This window comes from Pieris napi, chromosome 16, assembly GCF_905475465.1.
Source record: "Pieris napi chromosome 16, ilPieNapi1.2, whole genome shotgun sequence".
Classification (NCBI taxonomy): Eukaryota; Metazoa; Arthropoda; class Insecta; order Lepidoptera; family Pieridae; genus Pieris; species Pieris napi.
In genome coordinates, this window is record NC_062249.1 from 11671539 (window position 1) to 11692197 (window position 20659).

Consider the following 20659-nt stretch of genomic DNA (forward strand, 5'->3'; position numbering starts at 1 on the left):
TTTCTATTTACTGTCAAATATTATTTTTCAATGTACGCCCAATATAATCGAAATTCCAAATGGACGAGATATAAAGTTCAAAATAACAACTCGTTTAATAATAATATAATATGTAATACATGTACTCCAGTAAACATTTTTCACATTAAATAAAGATATATTTTTTTAAATTTATGTAGGTATTACAATGTCAGAAAATTCAGAAATCTGAGGCCAAGACCTAAAGAGATGTAGCGCCACTGATTTATTTTTTATTACAATGTCAGAATATAATAATACATTTCAAATAAAACTTTTTATGTAAATATTCCCTTTTCATAAAAACAAAGTTTTCGACGGTACTCTATTAAACCACGTTTAAGTACTACCTTTGCTAAATTCTACATGTTAATACCTATACAAAATACAGAGGAACTACGCCACAACAAATATACATTCTAGAACATCTTAACAAATGCATTTAATTTAATACTATATTTTTTATTAAGCTACACATTACAGTGAACAGTTAAATGATAAAACAAATTTAATGTATTATCAAAGTAAATATATTAAGCATACAATAATATTTATTTTTGGGACTAGATGTAACAACACATACAATATAACCTTAAATAATATAATCTGTAATCTGATATTACGCACATTAAGAAATACTTTGACGGTGCGTCCTTCTGAACGATATTGTTTTATAGTTAGAACGATAGAATTCAAACAAGAGCTGTCAAAAAAAATCTTTTTTACTTATTAATTGTGCTTAATACAATATCATGACTGAAGATAAATTTGCAACATATAATTGTATTTAGATTAAATGTATATTAAATTAAATTTAATAATATATTCTTAAATAAATTCACTAATTATATAATTACTAATATGTTCATTAACAAAATGGAATAGAATAGATTTATTTTTTATAGTTGTCATGGTTTATATACAATCCGAAAATGGACGTAACAATTAATTGTTAAAGCTACAAAATATATATATAATTTAATTTCCACCACAAAAATATGATAATAGACATAATGAGTTTTTCATTAATTATTACTTAATTGTGGGGATTCGTCAATAATAGTTTTAATTTGTAAAATCAAAATTTACTTTACCAAACAATTAATACATCTTTAAAATATAAATATTTTCATACCACATTATACATCTATTGTATGTAATATACTTTGTAATATAGAGTCTTTGATCGCCATAGACTATATGTGTTATCAAATTTGAGTAAATAAACGCCTTCGCCAGGGTAGGTGTGAGATCCTGCATACACCTGAATAATAATAATAATAAATTAAATCTTTGGTGTTACTACACAATAGAGAAATTCTGATGTATGAGATGTAACCTTATTTGGATGTAAATTTTTTAAAATTTTAGTTTCTCAATTAATACGAAGTAAGTTGAAAATCAAACAGTTGACAGGAACTTAAATTTAAATCTTTTTTTGTAATTATTAATTACAATTATTTCTTATGAGTAAATTCCACATCATCGATTTTAATTTTTCGTAAATAAGACAATGCCAGGAGATACAGTGTATACTAAAAAAAGAGTGTGTGTACTTATGTACACGCGTTAGAAGTTAACCTTCTTTGGCATATTCAAAAAAAAATAACTAAAATGCAGTAGTGATTAACGATAAATATTAAAGTTAATCAATAATATTATTATTAGTAAAATACTATCACCGTCGTATATGAAATTGATTTAATAAAAACACCAAAATAATATTTGTTTATTCACACTGTTTAATTGTACTGTTACGAAACACTAGTTCTAAATATAAAAATACTAGAATATACAACTTGAACATAGTAGTTATTAATTATTTATTTATTAGTTATATACGTAGTTATTATCAATTTTCCTGCCACCTAGAACTAACTTCATTCTGTTAATTTTGTGTCACGGTGCGCGCACATCGTAAAATTTCACTCTCATCAATTTTACATAACGCGCCTAAAGAAGTATAACTTCAAAAAAATGAAAATTGTTTTAGCTCCTTCGAGCATGAATAATATATTTGGATCGTATTTTCAGAAGAAATTAAAAAAAAAAAAACATTAATAGTTGTCGTTGCTACTTACCTCAGTGTGACAATCACGCCTGTATATAGGTACAATAAGACTGACAAGAGGCCGCGATGTGTTTTGCACTCGTTTGCCGGAACCTACTTCCGGATCTGTGCTATTTTGAATTGTATACTCTGTAAGAAATAAAATTTCGATTCCGATGTCATAATTATTTCTTTATAAAGACAAAAACTTTTTCATACTTGCAAAAGCAATTAATACTAACCTTCATCTGCATCATCATCGTCATCGCCGTCGTCTTCATCATCAGACTCCGACACGTGTACAGTTACTTCTGATGTAGTTGACTTGCTCCATTCAAAGTGAAGACCAAAACCTGTAAACACATCCATTGATTGATTGATTAGAAAATATAAATAAACTGTAGTAATGGCAGCAACGATATTCAATCGCTTAAAACTAAAGACAAAACAATAAATTAAAAACCTTTAAATAGATTTCATTATTAATAAAGACGCAAACAGATAATATAATTCCAAATTGGAATCGGTGTACAGATTCGTAAAGTTTTAGATTTTTTTTATTTTTTTTTGTCAGACAAAAAAAGCATTATTTCAAATTATAAAATCGTACCAACTTATCGCAAATTTTAAACTATAACATCACTGTAGTGTAAGTAGAGACAGTTGAAATAGTATAGTATGGGAGAAACGTATTAATTATGTAAAAGGATTTTTATATTTAAATTATATAAATGTAACAATTTTTCTTAATTATCGCAGTTCTAAATCTTGTACTTCAATTAAAATTCAATTGTACTTACACTAGAGATATACATAACAAAGTTTGGATTTTCCAAAGGTTATTAGAGCTGATTTACACAGGGTCAGTAACTGACTACAAATTCGAGGCAAGTCAGTGCTGACCCAATAAAAACCCTGTGTAAACTGATTTGAAGTCAGTACAGTGGCTTGAAGTCAGCGCTGACTTGAATATTCGGACACGAATATTTTAAAGTCAGTTGGCGCCCCCCGCCACCCGCGCACCCCCGCGCCAGCCAAATAAACCCCGTGTAAACAGACAAGTCAGTGCGTGGTTAGTCACTGCCGCTGCGTTGTAGTGTGACCACGTTTTTTTCGCTGGCGATAAAAATGAAGCTTAGCGAAGACGAAACCTTAAAATTGGTGCAATTATATGGCCAGTTTGTACTCCGCAGGATCTTCAAATCGCAATTGCTTCAGCAACAAAGCAGAGCCACCAGTTTCGTTTCTATCGTCAATCTACTTTCTTACCCATTGTCGTTTATTTTTAGTTATCTCATTTTCTACCATTTCTATTAACTCATTCAACAGCAAAATTGATAAATTATTCAACAAATAATTAAATCGTCATTTCAGTTGTTTTCGCGAATTCATTTTTCCCACTGACTTCACAAACGTGTGGTCATCGTGAGAAACGCACCACTACTACTTACTTCATGTAAACAGTTAAAGTCAGTCGCGGCGCCGACATTGGCGCTGCGACTGACTTGTCTACTTACCCTGTGTAAATCAGCCTTTACCCTTTAATTTGATTCCTGGGTGTAAGGGAGCATTCAAGTATTACGTCACGCAATTTTTGGACATTATTGCCCCCCCCCCCCCCCATGTAACGCGCCGTAACGTTTTCCTGTACCCAAGTATAGTACAACGTTTCGTGACCACCTAGTGACTCTTTATACCTAAAAGTTACCATTATGTGGTGTAAAGTACTAGAAAATCAAAAATAATATTAACAATACCGCGTAATTTAATCTCCGCCCTGCATCGTAACGTTTTACAAAAGGACCCCCCCCCCTAAAATTCGTTACGTAATACTTGAACGCTCCCTAAGGTAAATCCATATATCTAAGTAAAGTAAATCATAATATCTTTTCCGAGCATCAGGATAAAAAACATTACTAAACAGAATATCATACCTATATCATAATGGTCAGTAGCAAACTCCCAACATATGGACCGAGCTCTGGAATGAGTTGGGACACGTATTGTCACTGTCTCCCCGTGCCCTACTGTTAGCATTCCTCCATTTGCCCGAGCTGATTCTTTAAACTCATCAACTTCACTACGAGTCCACATACGAGCCTCTTCAACTGCTGGTAAGCCATCTGGAATTAAAATGTATTAAAATAGATTCCACAGGATGTAAAGTAATTGAAATAATTAAATTTTGAAATTAAACACCTACCATCAATTTCCGATTCACCATCATCCTCCCTTGATTCATCATTATAATCACTTATTTCAGGTTTTTCTGTTGTTTGCATTGCTCTTAAAAGAAAATTAATATAAAATATAAATGAGTTTATAATAAATGTTTAATTCTAGCCCAATTTATCAGAGATCCTGGGTTGTATTCCCAAATAATGTTTGTGTGTGTTAAAGACAAAAAAGGCTTGTGATTCATATTTCATTATGGGAGCGTTCAAGTCCCACTAATGAAGTCCATGACGTCACGCAATTTTTGTATATTATTAAACCCCCCCACATAACGCGCCGTAACGATTTTCTGTACCCAAGTATAGTAAAATGTTTTGTGACCACCTAATGACTCTTTATTAAAAGTTACCATGATGTGCTGTAAAGTACTAGAAAGTGGAAAATAATATTAACAATAACGCGTAATTCAATCCCCGCCCCGCATCGTAACGTTTTACAAAAGGACCCCCCCCCCAAATTCGTTACGTAATACTTGAACGCTCCCTATGACAATATGTTAAAATAATTTACACTTATATCATCAAAGGGTCGGTTAATGTAACATTTCTATAGTATTCATAGTGTGTAACATACATACTTGCTATCAACAACATTCTCCGTATCATTTGAATTACAATCCTTTGTCACTTCAATATTTTCTTTGTCCTCAATACAAGAAATATTTGACTTTGCTAATCTCTCATCAACAGCAAGCTGTTGAATATATTGTTGGTAATGTTGATCCTGCAGCTGACGTATAAGCACAGCTTGCTGGTCAAAGTTGCCAGGAAACTGCTGTCGAGCATACTCCAAAAACTGGTCATAAGACTGAACATTTAGTGCGTCTTTTATTCTTTGCCTGAAAAAGTAGTTGATTCTTCTATAAGCCATTTGGTCGGTTGTTAGTACATAAAAGTTAAAATTATTTATATTTTTAATAGTGATGAAGAATGTGTGTGTCAGTTTATTTGATTAAATTACTCAATTACCATAGCTACTAACAAAAAATAATAACAGACTTATTACTGATGTTGTTAGAATAAATTCTGATTAATATTAAAATATGACATCCTTTAAAAAAGATCTAGATATTAAAAATCTTAATTAAATATGTAATTAAAATGTGTTTACTTATATTATAGTATTAAAACTTACACTTGTTGGTCTTCAGTTAATTTGTTGCACTGTTGTTTCTCTTTCTCCAGAATAATTCTGTTTTCCAAATCTTTGTGGCTTTTTTCTTCTCTTTCTTTATTTATCCTAGAAACAACATACATTTGGATTATATCCACTACATCAGTCTTAATTTTATAATGTGATGTTATATTGCTAAAATTATACTTACTCCTCCTGTTTTTTTGCTTCCATATCTTTTTGAATTGCTTCCAAGTAAGGTCTAAACAATGGGCACAATCTGCAAAAATATAATGGTTGTGTAATTTTGGTTAACCAGCAACATAATATAGTATTTATTTTTTGTAATTATATTAATGATTGAGATATGTTAATGATCTGAAACTTCAATAATTCTAAATAAGCAATGTTTATACCTATCCAGAGTGTGTACAAAGCCTGTCATAGCTTGAATTTGAGACATTTGGCCAAGGTTTTGCCATGCCGCCCTTCTATCTCTGCCAATGACATCTAGGACTCCTAATGGTGAAGCTGAGGTAACATCTAATGGGCCATGAGCTGCTTGCTGTGTATATGCTACTAGCTTCAGCTTGTCTTCATAACTCAAGTGCATAGCCTTTCCATCTTTATCTGGAAAGAAATTATTTACGTTAATGTGTAGAGAAATATCAAAAAGTACATGTTTGCAAATTAGTGATCGGCAGAGTATACGAAGTCAGTGCGAAAGTAAAATTACTGTATCAAAACAGGTTTGTGCCGTATACAGTATTGAAATTTTCGTATACAAATTATACTAACAAAGGAGTATTGGAGACATACTAAAATATGTATTAATTATTTAATAAAAATTCAAAGAGCAATAAATTGATCTTACCTTTGTAAAAAGACAGTCCGTGTTTATATACTTCTCGCAAAGGTAGACCCCATCTTCTTTCTTCGCTCTCTATGATTCCTTGATCCGTTTCGAGAGGAATTTTTTCTGCGTTAACCCTCATGCTTTTATGACTAAATTATTTTTCTTGATAGACTCAAGTTAACTTCAAATTCTTATGCAAAAATATAAATAACAATTTACGAATGAGAAAATGACTGATAAAAATATAAAAGTCAAAACGTTGCTGACAATAACGGTATGACTGACGACTGAATTACTCTTCTGATAGCCGACGACAGTCACAAAGACAATACAATGACAATGACAACGATCTATATACTCCCTAAGTCTAATATTTGACACCTTTGTCAGATTGACTACTTTAGTACTTTTACGTGTTAGTAGTTAGTAGACACTAGACTGTGCATTTTGTGGTTGTGCATGAGATGACAGTGATGTGACAGCTATGTTTTTGTTTTTTTAAATAAAATTTAAATTTTTATTTCAACATGTTACAAAATTTTATTTTAAAAGGATTTCAAGTTAAACTACCCAGCAGGACGAAGATCTTAAATAAATTAACGATTTACAACCGACCTTGCAGACACTGTGGGTCCAGGTTATATTCTAGTCAGAAAATTCAAGTTTTACATTGTAATCTTGAAAGAAAAACCCTTAGTAAAACCAATATTTTCACTGTGAAAACTAGACGCTATACCAGTGAAGTTGACGCTCAAAAGAAAAATGGACAGATCGAAACTCTAAAAGATAAAACTGTGATAGCAACTAATGTAAAACTAAAATCATCAGAGTTAAGAAGATTATTCAGTCTAGCTGGTCCTGAAAAATGGACTCTTACAGGTATTAAAGATATAAATAATGTTTTAATTCCTTAATAAGTTTATTAACTTAATGTCTAATAATACTTATATTATGGTACTTTTTAGGTGCTATTGGTTTTCTTATCATATCATCAAGTGTGACCATGGCAGTACCATTTTCACTTGGGAAAGTTTTAGACATTATTTATGATACAACCAGTGATTTGGGGGCTGCAAGAGAGAAACTTGACTCTTTGTGTCTAATGCTCTGTGGGGTGTTTCTTCTTGGAGGATTGTGCAACTTTGGCAGGGTTTATTTAATGTCAATATCAGGTAACTTAAAAAAAATATTTAAATATTTAAAGTTGTGCAACATTATTTAAAACTATTACCTTGAGACGTTTCTTATCAATTTTTTATGAATATCACAGTCCTAAATTTTTGCATAAACAACTGGTTTAATAAGTTTTGAATGTTGCATAATAATGATAACATGTCTTGACCTAGGGAATAAACTGTTTCCTAATAGCTAAATTTATCTAAATAAAACTGGGGACTAAATCATTGAGTTAATAAGAGTCATTTCATATCTTGCATAAAATAAGATCCTAAAAACAACACTATTTATTCAAGAAACAGGATTGTCAAGGAATTAAATTAATAAAACTTGTTATTTTTTTTAAATTATTGCAATATATACACACTTTGTGTCTTTATGATTATAATTCTAAAACATATGCATATTTATCTTCTGATATTGTTGCCATTGCTAAAAGCATTCTTAATATCAAGTTATGTAAATAATTGTAAGTAATTTGTGTTTACTCAGTATAGAAGTTTTATTGTATATTTATTATAAAGTTACTATTTTACTATTTTTTTTATTAAATATATTAAGTCCTTGTTAAAATAAACTTAAACACACTCAAAACCTTTAAATATTTATCATAATATAGATTCTTATCAATCTATTATACTCTAATAATACACCATTTCTATATAATGCTTCAATAAATAAACCAAGCAGTTATAAAAAGGATTAAATTAATATCAGAATATTTTAGGACAAAGAATGACACAGTCCCTCCGTAAGCAAGTGTTTGGTGCAATAATGCGCCAAGAAACACAATGGTTTAGTAAAAATTCAACTGGAGAACTTGTAAATAGATTATCTGCAGACACTCAACTGGTTGGGCGAAATCTAAGCCAAAATGTTAGTGATGGATTAAGATCTTTTCTTATGGTGGGCGCTGGAACTGGCATGATGGTATGTATTATTTAAAAAAATATTACACTTAAAATAGGTTGTTTAAATAGTATAATATCAGAAATATCGCCTCGTACACTACACCCCGTATTTGATAATACAAGAGGCCCTGCGTTTGACATCAAGTGAGATAGTGAAATATTTAACGCAATTTGGGAAAATATACAAAACTGAATCATGCTATTCTATTGAGCTTTTTTATGAAGTTAATTTCAAGGATATTTTTTTTATTTATCCTTATACAGTGGTACCTTGATATACGAGTGTTTTGAGATAGGTGCAGCCGAGCGAGCGATATTTAGATTTGAGATGAGAGCAAGATTTGAGATACAGGAATCGCTCACTTCACTCTACAGTGTAGTGTGCAGCGCAGTGTAGTGACTACACTAAGTTTCTCCCTTGTCACTTCAGCATGTTAGCTTGTTTTCCTCGTTTTCGAAGCATTTTTGATTTTAACCCAACTTGGTTTCGCGTGTGAGAACTGACGAGAGTGACGCGTCGATCGCGTGATTGGTAAATCAGTTGACGTTTGTGTCCCGCGCTACGCAACTATGCGCAAACTTTCCCCCACTCCCTTGTTTAATGCTCAAGAAGTTTGCCGGTATCTGTACGAATTGTTGGCAAGGTTACGGAACGAATTAAACTCATCTGTACCACTGTATAGTTTTACAATATTGACTTTGACGTAATTAAATAAATATTTTTTTCTGTTATGTTCTTTTGCACAACTTTTATTAAAAAGTAAAAAGGTTTAATCTAGCTGTAAACTAGGTTTGAACTATGGCTGTGCCACGATACATTTTATATAAATAACACTTGCTGGTATGGTGAAGAAAAAGATCGTGACCGGTCTTAGACCTAAAAACATGACAATAAATGTCAGGCATAGACTTAATCCGGAATTACATTACGAGTTAAGTGGGATGCATGGGAAATTAGTTTCATGAAAGTATCGTGTGATAAATTCGTAAAATAATTAGTGTTGTGAAACCCTCAGTATCGCAGTAACCATCGCCCCATAAGCATCAAAACTTTATATTCAATGTAGCTAAAGAGTTCTTTATAAACTTAAAATGCTGCGTTTATTAGCAACTGGAAATAGTTTTAAGTCATAAGAATTCAGGGTGGCATCATGTATTAGCATCAAAATACACACGTCCACACAGCACAGGCACTTTCGCGACACTAGTTTCACGTCTTCATGAAATTAGTTACATTAAACTAATTTCACGAACAAATTTACACGTGAAACTGTTGGTATATAGTGTATATAATAATGTCACGAAATTAATTTCGTGCCACTAATTTCGTAATGTAATTCCGGCTTTACCTATAAGGAAAATTGCAACAGTATTTAATACAAATAATTTTTCAGTTCTATATGTCACCGTCGCTAGCTTTAATTGGTTTGTGTGTGGTACCTCCGGTATCCGTACTAGCTGTTATTTATGGACGATTCGTTCGAAGTATTACTAGACAATTACAGGATACACTTGCTGATACAAGTGAGGTAAGAAGATTTAATTAAATAGTTGTATGGTTAGCTTACCCTGTATTTACAGCATTTTAAGTTAATATGGACTTTATTGTAATTAGATTTTTTGCTTATATGACTCCATAATTAGTGGAATCAGTTGGTGTGCAATTGAGGCGATAATTACAACTAAATTTGAAAGCAACAAATTAAGCTTATTATGTGATTGTTATAGATAAAATAAATGTTTCACTTTAAAAAAAGAATAATTTAAAGAAAAAACTTTTTAACCGGATTAAAGTTATGTATTGTTATAAATTTACAATTATTTAACATAATTTTAAATTTATCCGACGTTTCGCGTGCTTTAAAGCGTGCGTGCATTATTGTAAATTTATAATAATACATAACTTTAATCCGGTTAAAAAGTTTTTTCTTTAAATGTGTAAAGGTTATGTCAATAAAAGACAATACTAAGAATAATTTAATTTGTCCGTTGAGTATTATTCATTGTGTACTGGAGGTCGTGGGTAGAAAACAAATATTTGTTTCAGTTTTAAAGGCCAAAAGGCTGGTAGTCAGCTCACCTTTGAAATACCACGACATTGCTTTATGTGTTGGATTTGTGTTCATATTTCTTTATACTGTGTGAAATTTGAAATTATTATTATTTACTGGACAAACCCTGGAGTTCTAGAATCGGTTCTTCGCTAAGTAATCAATATAAATTATTTTCGTCTATCACAAAATGCATAATATTAGATTAGACTTACAGGTCAAAGTGTATCAAAGTGTGTCAAAATGTTTCCACAATAGTTATATCGAGTTAAATTTCAGTTAGCCGAGGAAAAAATATCAAATATAAAAACAGTGAAGGCATTTAGTAAAGAGAAGAGAGAATGCGAATCGTATGCGCAAAGAATAGAGAATATATTGACATTAGCCTATAAGGAGTCGTTGGCTGTGGGGAGTTTTTATGGATTGGTAAGCATTTCTATTTTCTTATTTATAAAAAATAAAATAGTCCCGTCTCTTTTTATTATAGCGTAAACATAGTTTGACAGAAAGAGACGGAAGAATATTTTAGTTAGGGAGCAATTGGACTGTCTTAGTTTTTATGATTGAGGTCATTATCAAAATAGTTTTTCATATATTCATAAATAGTTTTCGTACCCTTAAGTCGAAAGATAGTAGGTATTTTATCTAAACGGTCACATTCAAATTAAATTTATAAGAAGGGGTAATATTTATTTATTTATTAAAGTTCACCACATCATATATATAATGCATTTTACAGTATATGTTACAAGCTATCTATTCTAAAATACATGACAATTATTGTGTTCCCCAAAAAAAAATATTATACTTCTTAATTTTTTGCTTAACAATGCGGATTAGGTAACAGGCACTTAACAGTGCTTTTTTTTAAATATTGAGAAACTAGTTTCACTTGGCACCCGTAAATGTCAAAAACGTATTAGATTATACTAAGTACGCGAGTCACACTTTGGAGCAAAGTCTTACATTTAGAAGGGTTTCTTTGGTCTTCGTCCGACATACGTTTATAGGTGATATCACGTTACCATGGTTACCGCTTTAACTGGAGAACACTTCGTAACTATAGTAACGGTGCTATTGAGTCCATGTTTTGTTTGCTTGCTATTTAAGAGTTATTTTCTAAGTCATATAGATCGCAAGTTCACGGTATTGAGTTATTAGTTTGTTTTTAATGAAATGAGAAAACAATCCTGCTGTTTCAGGTTTATTTCGATTATGAAGTTACATTAAAATCCTTACATTATAAAAAGTCCCCCGTTACATATCTATCTATATATGTATATATATATAAATGATTTGACGTTTACAGACGGGTCTATCTGGCAACACAATAATAATCCTAGTACTTTACTATGGGGGTGGTATGGTGGCCACAGAGCAACTAACAGTGGGTAATTTGACGTCGTTCTTACTCTATGCGGCATATGTGGGCATAAGTATTGGTGGACTTAGCAGTTTCTATACAGAGATGAATAAGGGAATTGGTGCTGCGACACGGCTTTGGGAAATTGTGGATCGGGAGCCGAAAATACCAGTTTCCGGTGCGTTTTATTTTAATTTTAAAATTGTTCAGGTTAACTAACTGTGAAATAGATGTAGTGTTTCCCCCTTACTATAGTAGGGTTTTTCTCAACGTGGGCCCCACGAACCACAGGGGGGGCAGTTAGATTGTTGGGGAGGGGGGGGGGGTTCTATTCGAATTATTAAAATTATTTGGAATTTTTCATTATGTTTTGACAATAGTAAGTAACAATTTCTTAGTAATTTCTTCCTAAATTCTATTTTTTAATATTAAAAATTAGGGATGTTACATAGGGGGAACACTGGTCTAAACTCTAAATATTCATTTTTAAAGGAACAAGCGAGCTTTTCTTTATTCCTCTGTTTACACTCTTTATTCTGGTAGGTGGAATTATCGAACGACTTTTAATATTGTCTTATCAAGGCTTATGCTAGAAAGTTTCACTTTTATGAGTTTAATTATATAATATTAAATTCAATAATAAGCTATTTTTACATGTGATGAAAAGAAACACTCTTATTAGTAATGAAATCTACTATTCCCGCCTCTTTTCATCATAGTGTAAACACGATTTGACAGAAAGAGACAAATTGAAATAAGTTGTCTTTTTTTTAACTGTTTTTATCAAATTTTAATTTGAATTAAACAATACAGTGGTAAGAATACCACTAAGATATACATTTTAAGATTTCTAGATTCTTATCTATGGTTTTAGGCGGTCTCAGACCAGTGGATCGTCCTCATGGCGAAATAATATTAGAAAACGTAACATATAATTACGGTGGGGCGCCATTGCTGAAGGGTTTGAACCTGCATCTCCATCCGGGGAAGTCGGTGGCTCTTGTGGGGAGATCAGGGTGCGGAAAGAGCACCATCGCCTCTCTCATATTGAGGCTGTATGACCCTGAGAATGGGAGGATCCTCTTAGATGGTCGTGATATAAGGGATTTGGATCCTGTGTGGTTGAGGAGTCATCTTGGTTTTGTCAGTCAGGTGGGTGCTGTTTAATTAAGTATTTTGGAAGCTATTCGACTTCAAGAGCATGTCAATTTTTGAAAGGCCGGCAACGCACTCGCGAGTTCTCTGGCATTGAGTGTCCGTGGACGGCGGTCTCACGGCGGCCTTAACAGGTGAGGCTCTTGCCTGTTTGCCTCCAGTTCTATAAAAAATGACGGTACTCCTGATATTGTCAAAAGCCTCCTACTGACCGCCGCTTACTGAAATGGATCTTAGAGGGTAAATTTCCTTAGGTGCCCAAGTTTTTTGCAAGAGTTTATAATATTTTGTTGTTTCCAGGAACCGGTACTATTTACTGGATCGATAAAGGAAAACATTCTGTATGGCCTGGATGAGGAATCAACACTGGAGGAAAATGATAAGGTAGGTTTTTATTACTCCAAATGTTTAACTCTTGATTCTACTGATGTTAGGATTTGAATAAGTAGGATTGATGAAATGTATGCCTACATAAAAAAAAAATTTTTTAGAATTTAATTTGATTATTCAAGTCGCCTTCGAAAGCGAAACCATTAAAACGGATTTTTCGTTACCATTTTTATAGCACGATTTCTCTTTAGCTTCACTTTTGGCGATTACTTCATCAGCGCAATATTTCTGTCCGGCGAGCATTTCATGAGGTCTAGACATATATTTATTCATAAAGTATACATACATTACGTACTGTAAGCCAATAATGTCGAAAGATATTAAATACATATATAATATACACAATATCGCTACTGTACTCAGCGAACATATAAAGATGTCGATAGTGTCGGAGGCAGCATTCAGTAAGCGCAACGTCTTTGTTAACGGGAATCTGCAACAGACTGGTTCTGGCCCTTGCCCTTCGCCGTCGCGCATATCCCCTAGGTACAAAGAAACCGAGTACTTGGAAAACACTTGGGTTGGTTACGACCCCCCGCAAAACTTTAAGTATATAGTAATTTCTAATTTATTGTACCCCATCATCCCTAAGACAAAAATATATTCAATTACCCTCGCAACTTTAAAAACATGTTCTTAAAACACAATCAGACATTTAACGCCACTAAATCAAGATTTAACACACACAATTACAAATTTATAGTAAAGCTGTAAGGTTTTTCAAAATAAAGTTTTAGTTAGTTTTATGAGTTTCGTCGTCTCGTTTCCTATTCATACCATTAGGGCGAACTATATGTTAGCCCTAAATTGTTTATTGGGTTCAGTCAAAGAGATTTTTTTTAATAGATATGGTTATTATTTACTTTAGGAGGCGTCATGGCTCCAAGCAGCAAAAGCTGCTCAGCTGCAAGAGCTGGCGAACCAGAGCAGAGCGGGTTGGGATAGGCAGGTGGGAGCGGGGGGCTCCGAGCTCAGCGGCGGGCAGAAGCAGAGGGTGGCCATCGCAAGGGCTATTGTTAAGGTACCTATTATTTATTCATGTAACATGGAGCTAAAATACTTGGAAAGTGTTACACCGTCCTTTTTGTTATTATGTTACCTGTTTTTATCTTTGATGTAACGATGTTTTACATAAATGGCGTATAGCACATGTCACGCTGACAATTGACCGAATGACAATTGCTAGAGATTTCGAAAATTAAACAATATCCAAAATGTTTTAAGTAAATTAATTTATACACTCATATTATTATAATATTATTTATTTTTTTATATTGATACATAGTAAATGTAACCGAAAAGTCACGACTCCTGAAATCTTTACATCAGTAGCCTAGAACATGTTTGTAATCTATGGCAATAAATTATTTTAATTGCAGAATCCAAAAATCCTCATCCTAGATGAAGCTACCTCAGCATTAGATACCTATTCCGAATATTTAGTCGACAAAGCATTGAAAGAGATAAGCAGAGAGCGCACAGTACTGACGATAGCACATCGACTTAGTACCATTCAGTCTGCGGACGAGGTCGCGGTGATAGGCAACGGCGTGATCGTGGAAAAGGGCTCCTACAAGGAATTAATGGAGAAGCCGAACGGATATTTCAGAGAGCTCATCACGCATCAGACATTTATGAAGCCTAAAGAAAAAAGTTAACCTAAATTATGGAGTAATTGTGACGGCATGACGTTTCAATTGACATTTTTCTTATCGGTTTCGAGACAAGGCATGGCTTCTAGTTAGTTAAAAGAATAAAGTAAAAAAATATTAATTATCTGTGCTAATTCTGATGTTATATTTAAATTATTGAAATGTTTTATTGTTTAGAATAATTTAATTTAAATAATAAAAGATCGACTATTGACAAACCACAACTTATTATGTATTTTTATAGTATGCAATATATTTATAATAACAATCAATAATTTTATAATAATAATAGCAGTTTTTAGATTGGTTTGGGTTTAAAAGTTTGTTGACTTATATATTGATTACATCAGAACTAGCACCAGTTATGACAGTTATTCATAAAAACTAAATCAGTTTAATAACACTGGTTTTTTTTGTTACTATGATTAAATACCTGTTTTATTGCAATTTCACATAAAACAAAATATACATAAAGAAAAATTTATTACATTTTTGGCGCCATATATACTCCCATTATAAACGCTACTGTAGAAATATTTCGCGGTAAGTAAAACCATAAACGCTCAATAAAGTACAGAGTTATACGGAGCGTATTTGACAGTTTACACAGAATGATGTAGACAGATATAGGAATCGGGTAGCATTTTTCAGGTAACATTTAGTTATTGGTGCTGTGGTTTATGAACATTTTTTTTTATTTTGTTTGACAAAAGTACAATAAAGCATTGTGATCACATCACTGCCATTTTTTGCGTAAATTTTTGTTATAGTATAATAATATATTAAGTTTGTGCAATTTTTATTAAAATTAGGGTGTGGTTACGACGGTTATGTTAATATTAAATTACTTTTTGTATATATGAATTAATTACAGATTGCGCGACTGGTTTTTGGAACGAAACTAGTCGCGCTATCTTGTGAGAAAAATAATTAAAAATATAGTTTTTTGTACCTACCTAAATTTATTTTTTGATCTTTTTGGTTAAGTTTTTAGCAACGAGTTTGACAAAGTTAGCTTAAAATATGTATGTTATTTAGACGCACGCGTAACTTAGTTATTTAGTTAGTAAATTAAACTTTGTCAAACTCATGGACGGTCTAAATTGAAAAGACAAGCTAAGACGAAACATTATATTAAATACTCTTAAAATAAATCTATTGGTATTTTTGGAAATTACGATATTTTAAAATGAGAAATACAAATTAAAATTATAATAATTGTTCGCAATAATCTAATTTAAATCAGCAAGGTTACTCTGTAAAATCGATACCGGTTTCTAATTATTGACTTAATTGGAGCTGTCGTATAGTGCCGATTCCAATAACTTAGACGTTTTAACAAGGAAAAGTTGTTGTTTTTCGGTGCTGAAGTCACAAATAATATCGAATTTACAGAGTAAGCCTTCAGTTAAAAAAATATACTTAGCTGTAAGTACGACAAGCGTACAACTTTTAAAACAATAGTTTTTTATTGTGATATGTTTGTGTTGTAAATTAGATGTAAATTTTGATTGTATAGAATTAACGGGTAATGGAATATTTAAATAAATATTGTGGTTATTTAATTGTTTTTTAATTATTATTGTGTAAAAAATATCGTCTTATCTTCAGAGTGTATTCGTTACTTTAATTTTTATTTCATTGACAAGAAGGTGATCAGCCTTCTGTCTGACATGTAGATTTTTGGATTTGAGACCTGACCAAACGCCAAAGCCGGTATTTCTTAGACTCCAAAATCGACATCAAGTACGCTACTTGCTTATGCGTCTGAATATGCTGGAAGAGTCGTAAATAATAATAATAATATAGGCCTTTATTCAGACAGATTTTTTTTACATAATTTTAAACTTAAACTATTATCACTAGTAATTCGGTGACACCGACAACCCATCTGTTTGCCCAACTTTGGCAAAGACCTCCTCCATTTCTTTCCACTCAGCTCTGTTCTGAGCTTTCTTTGTCCATATTTTCCCAGTTACGGATCTTATTTCGTCTTCCCACCTTCGAAACTGTCTACCTCGTTTTCTTTTCTTATTTCTTGGGTACCAACTACCAATATATGATCTTTTTGTTCCACTTTTCTATACCCCTTATTATATGACCAGCCCATTTCCATTTCAATCTTCGTATCCTCGTTGTGACGTCTTCAATTTTCGTGTGGTTTCTTATGATTTTATTATTGCTTCTATCAGACTTCCTGATATTTAGCATGCTTCTTTCCATCGCCGTCTGGCATGTCTTCAGTTGCCTGGTTTGCATTTTAGAGAGTGAGTGCTGGAAAAGTCGTATTGATGATTAATTTTAATATACATTGTTCGAGGCTTTGCCTTGAACGATTACAAAGCACTGATAAATGTGTATGTAATTTGCATTTTAAAAAGTCATAATTTAGTCTAGTTTTATGAGCTATAATAGCTATGATAACCTAATGATTGTACCTATGTATAATTTGCTAGGTATCTTAACTGTGGAAATTTTACATTGGAAATTATGAAACCTATGAAATTGGAGGTTTGTATGAGAGTTTAAAAAAAATGTTTTTTTTTTATTTCAGCTGATACTGGCTGATACAAATTATCTATAAATTTTTGCCATTTTGACGGAAATTGGTTTATCTGTTTACTATAGAAGTCTGCCGGTCGCGAGGCGAAGAAGTTAGCGAAAGGCTTGTACTGACTCTATGGGGAATTTTTTCCCACTTAAAAAATTTTCTAAATTAAAAAAAAACTTTTAGAGCAAAGTCCAGTGACGGAGAGCTACCAGCTGTTACTCTCGTAGCTTTGCGATGGTCTGTCGTGAATTCTGAGCTCGGGCGTTGTCGTGGAGAAAGCAATGTGGAAGAGTTGACCAGACCAGAAGAAATTGACCAGTCTTGGATGTTGAATTCCGAGCATCTCCATCATAGTATAAAGCTTTTATGTACAAGACAGTCACCATCTTCTTTATCTGAGTAATCAGTTTTTAGCGCACTAATTAGATTATTTACCTACGAACGACGAGCGTTTACGGTTGTCGTACAGGATCCAGTATTCATCGAAGGTAACACTTCGATTTAGAACTCCCTCATTTCCATGCCTATTCTACTGAATAGGCATGGAAATGAGTAGTACTATGCATGCTTCGCGGCGTAAGTCTCGTTGTTGGTTGCTTAGTTCGCGTGGCACCCACTTATCTAACTTTTTATCTTTCTTATTTGACGTGTTGTTTTGACACTAATTCCAGCAAGCTCAGCCGTAGATTTATTTGGATCCACTACCATTATCGCCTTTAATTTGTCATTGTCGATAATGGTTACCGGCAGGTGAGGCTTGTTCTTCAATAATTCCAAATTTGAAACTATTGAACCAATCATTATTGGTCCGTGTCTATACAAGCAGTATTTTTCAGTTTCATGCATTGCGCCAAAAACTACAATTCCACAAAAAAGCAAAACAAAAACAAATGACTGAATTTGAAAATAAATTATAACACAAAATTTATTTGAATTTCGAATTGCGACCCAATCCATAGACAATTAAATCTGTAAATGCTGGTTATAGAATAGTTATCTACGATCTTAAATTCGTTTACCGCCATCTGAAGGCCTACCATGAGCTTTGATTGTGAGCTTATCGACAACCTCCAAAATCCGTCAAACCGTCGAAAAAAATTAGGCCGTTTATGTTTCCATGTGACCTTAGCGATCATATTTCGTTCACTCAATTTGGATGAAACTAAACCAAAATTTTACTCTCTCGCCTTCAAACTATGACAGAATGAGCGATTCTTACTTAGTTACTATTTGTTCAACTTTTTTGTATCGAAATATCCAAGTAATAGTTTATATATGAATATGTTTTGATTCTTGGAAGATTTTCGTCTACCTACACACAATTGCACTAACTATGTTTAATAATATTCAATTAATTAATTAGAAATGTAGATAATATCTTAATTAGTTAACGTATAAACTAAATTTGTACAATTAAAAGTAATTTATTTTTATATTCAAGTTACTTATGATTTTCGAGTTAAAAGTTGCTTTTTTTGTTTTAAGATATTACTTTATTTACTAACTTTTTGCAAAAGGTTTTATATCAAGAATTCACTTCGATAAAGGTATTTATTTTTGGAAAACAAATTTGTGCACAATACTTACCTCATTATATTTATAAGTTAACCAATTTGTTAAACTTTAATTATAAAACTGAAATTCTGTAAACACAAAGACATTGATAGCTTAAATCAAAATTAACGGAAACGTTAAAAATGTGTCAACTATCATAGCACCGGAAAACTTTACGTTTAAAATAAATGAGAATAGTTTTTTTATTAAATAATTATACGTACTTATTGTGATTGATGAATTATTTAAAATAATTTTTAGATTTTAATTATTATTATAGAATCATCTATCGAAGCAAGTTCAAACTTAAATTTCAAAACTTACATAGAAACCACAAAAATCGTTGTTTCGTTCGGTCTTGCGATGCCAATACGTATTTATATATATATAGTATAGTATATATAGTATTATACGTATTTCAGTTCATATGAGTTTATGGTACGACAAAATGCTATTGAATTTAGGAACCTAAACTTATCAGCATCTCAACTGGATTTATTAAGGAACCTCATTGTAGGCCCCATGTGTGATTTAAATTACGCTTTCACGGGAACACAGCGCAATAGCGACATGAAAATATGTTATTTATCGCGCCATAATATTAAACTATTGAGTTTTTGGAAAGCATAGTAATATTTGTTTATGTAGGAATATTATCAGCGATTGTATCATGCAGTAATGTGGGAAGAGGGGGACTTCGTGGCACTATAATGAACTAAATAGAAGGATATTGAGACTCACCTTTGACTCTTAATCCCTACGAAACGGTCGCACGCTTCATTCATGCAATTCATGGTTGATTATCCGAAATATTTAATATAAGAAATAATTATAAAAGGCGTAAGAGAAGAGTAGTGTGGGACTTTTTTTACGGCAACGCACTTGCGAGCCTTCTGGCATTGTGAGTGTCTATGGGCGGCTGTATCACTTAACATCAGGTGAGCCTCCTGCCCGTTTGCCTCCTATTACATAAAAAATAATATAACAAATTAAAGCAGCATTCTACTTTTGTAATGATTGGAAATTAAACGGGCTTTTTATTATTATTCTTATTATACAAACAGATAAAATAAAGAATATTCTAATAACATTTCGTTGACGATTTCTAAAGTATTAGATTAGAGTACCTAGTAATCTTTGTTGGATATGATTATTTCGATAACCCAGGGTTTAAGTACTAAGGTTAAATAATTTCTATGCCACGAAGGATTCACGAAGGAGTTTTATAACAATTTGATGTTATTTATCAGGGGTTTACTACGATAAATGAATCGTTGATTAATAAGTTTGACCTTACTAGAAAAATGTACTCGAAGTGATTACACTTATGAACAGAATGCAGTTTTCTAAACGTAATTATATCAATTATTTCATAAATAATACAATTTAAACTGTAGACGCTGAATTGGTTTGGATAAATTTTGGTTTAAAGTTTTTTAGTAGTAGATTATTTAATAAATACAATTCAATTAATTGGTAATTATTTCGTTTTGTAGTTCGTTCTTTTATTAAATAAAAGTCGATAAAGAACCTTGCTTTTAATAAAAAAGAACTTATACCATATGTACCATTTCGCGTTTATCA

At 32.1% G+C, this 20659-nt stretch overlaps 2 protein-coding genes across 3 annotated transcripts; one reads left to right on the top strand and one right to left on the bottom strand.

Annotated features, from left to right (window-relative positions):
• Positions 1 to 97: 97 nt before the first annotated feature.
• Positions 98 to 6584, bottom strand: LOC125057058 (Golgi resident protein GCP60). The gene is made up of 10 exons (XM_047660501.1): positions 6291 to 6584; positions 5833 to 6046; positions 5628 to 5696; positions 5438 to 5542; positions 4881 to 5141; positions 4272 to 4354; positions 4003 to 4191; positions 2311 to 2421; positions 2100 to 2218; positions 98 to 1282 (listed from the first exon to the last, which is right to left on the bottom strand). The coding sequence occupies exons 1-10, from the start codon at positions 6409 to 6411 to the stop codon at positions 1166 to 1168; spliced, it is 1389 nt and encodes a 462-aa protein (XP_047516457.1). The 5' UTR covers positions 6412 to 6584; the 3' UTR covers positions 98 to 1165.
• Positions 6585 to 6700: 116 nt separating this feature from the next.
• Positions 6701 to 15428, top strand: LOC125057057 (ATP-binding cassette sub-family B member 10, mitochondrial). Of its 2 annotated transcripts, XM_047660499.1 has the most exons (10): positions 6701 to 7151; positions 7238 to 7444; positions 8176 to 8378; positions 9754 to 9888; positions 10690 to 10836; positions 11720 to 11951; positions 12648 to 12925; positions 13229 to 13312; positions 14187 to 14339; positions 14698 to 15428. In XM_047660499.1, exons 1-10 carry the CDS (start codon positions 6800 to 6802, stop codon positions 14974 to 14976), a joined length of 2070 nt encoding a protein of 689 aa, XP_047516455.1. In that variant the 5' UTR covers positions 6701 to 6799; the 3' UTR covers positions 14977 to 15428. The 2 variants fall into 2 exon arrangements, with proteins under 2 accessions (XP_047516455.1, XP_047516456.1); XM_047660500.1 differs by lacking the exon at positions 6701 to 7151 and having other exon boundaries at positions 7330 to 7444; positions 8166 to 8378.
• Positions 15429 to 20659: the final 5231 nt, after the last annotated feature.

Coding starts and splice junctions, on each gene's coding strand:
- LOC125057058 (XM_047660501.1), bottom strand. CDS start 6,411: ATGAGGGTTAACGCAGAAAAAATTCCTCTCGAAACGGATCAAGGAATC. Junction 5,697..5,832: donor TTTGTACACACTCTGGATAG/GTATAAACATTG, acceptor ATATTTTTGCAG/ATTGTGCCCATTGTTTAGAC. Junction 4,355..4,880: donor GAGAATGTTGTTGATAGCAA/GTATGTATGTTA, acceptor TTTTCTTTTAAG/AGCAATGCAAACAACAGAAA.
- LOC125057057 (XM_047660499.1), top strand. CDS start 6,800: ATGTTACAAAATTTTATTTTAAAAGGATTTCAAGTTAAACTACCCAGC. Junction 7,445..8,175: donor TTATTTAATGTCAATATCAG/GTAACTTAAAAA, acceptor AGAATATTTTAG/GACAAAGAATGACACAGTCC. Junction 12,926..13,228: donor ATCTTGGTTTTGTCAGTCAG/GTGGGTGCTGTT, acceptor TGTTGTTTCCAG/GAACCGGTACTATTTACTGG.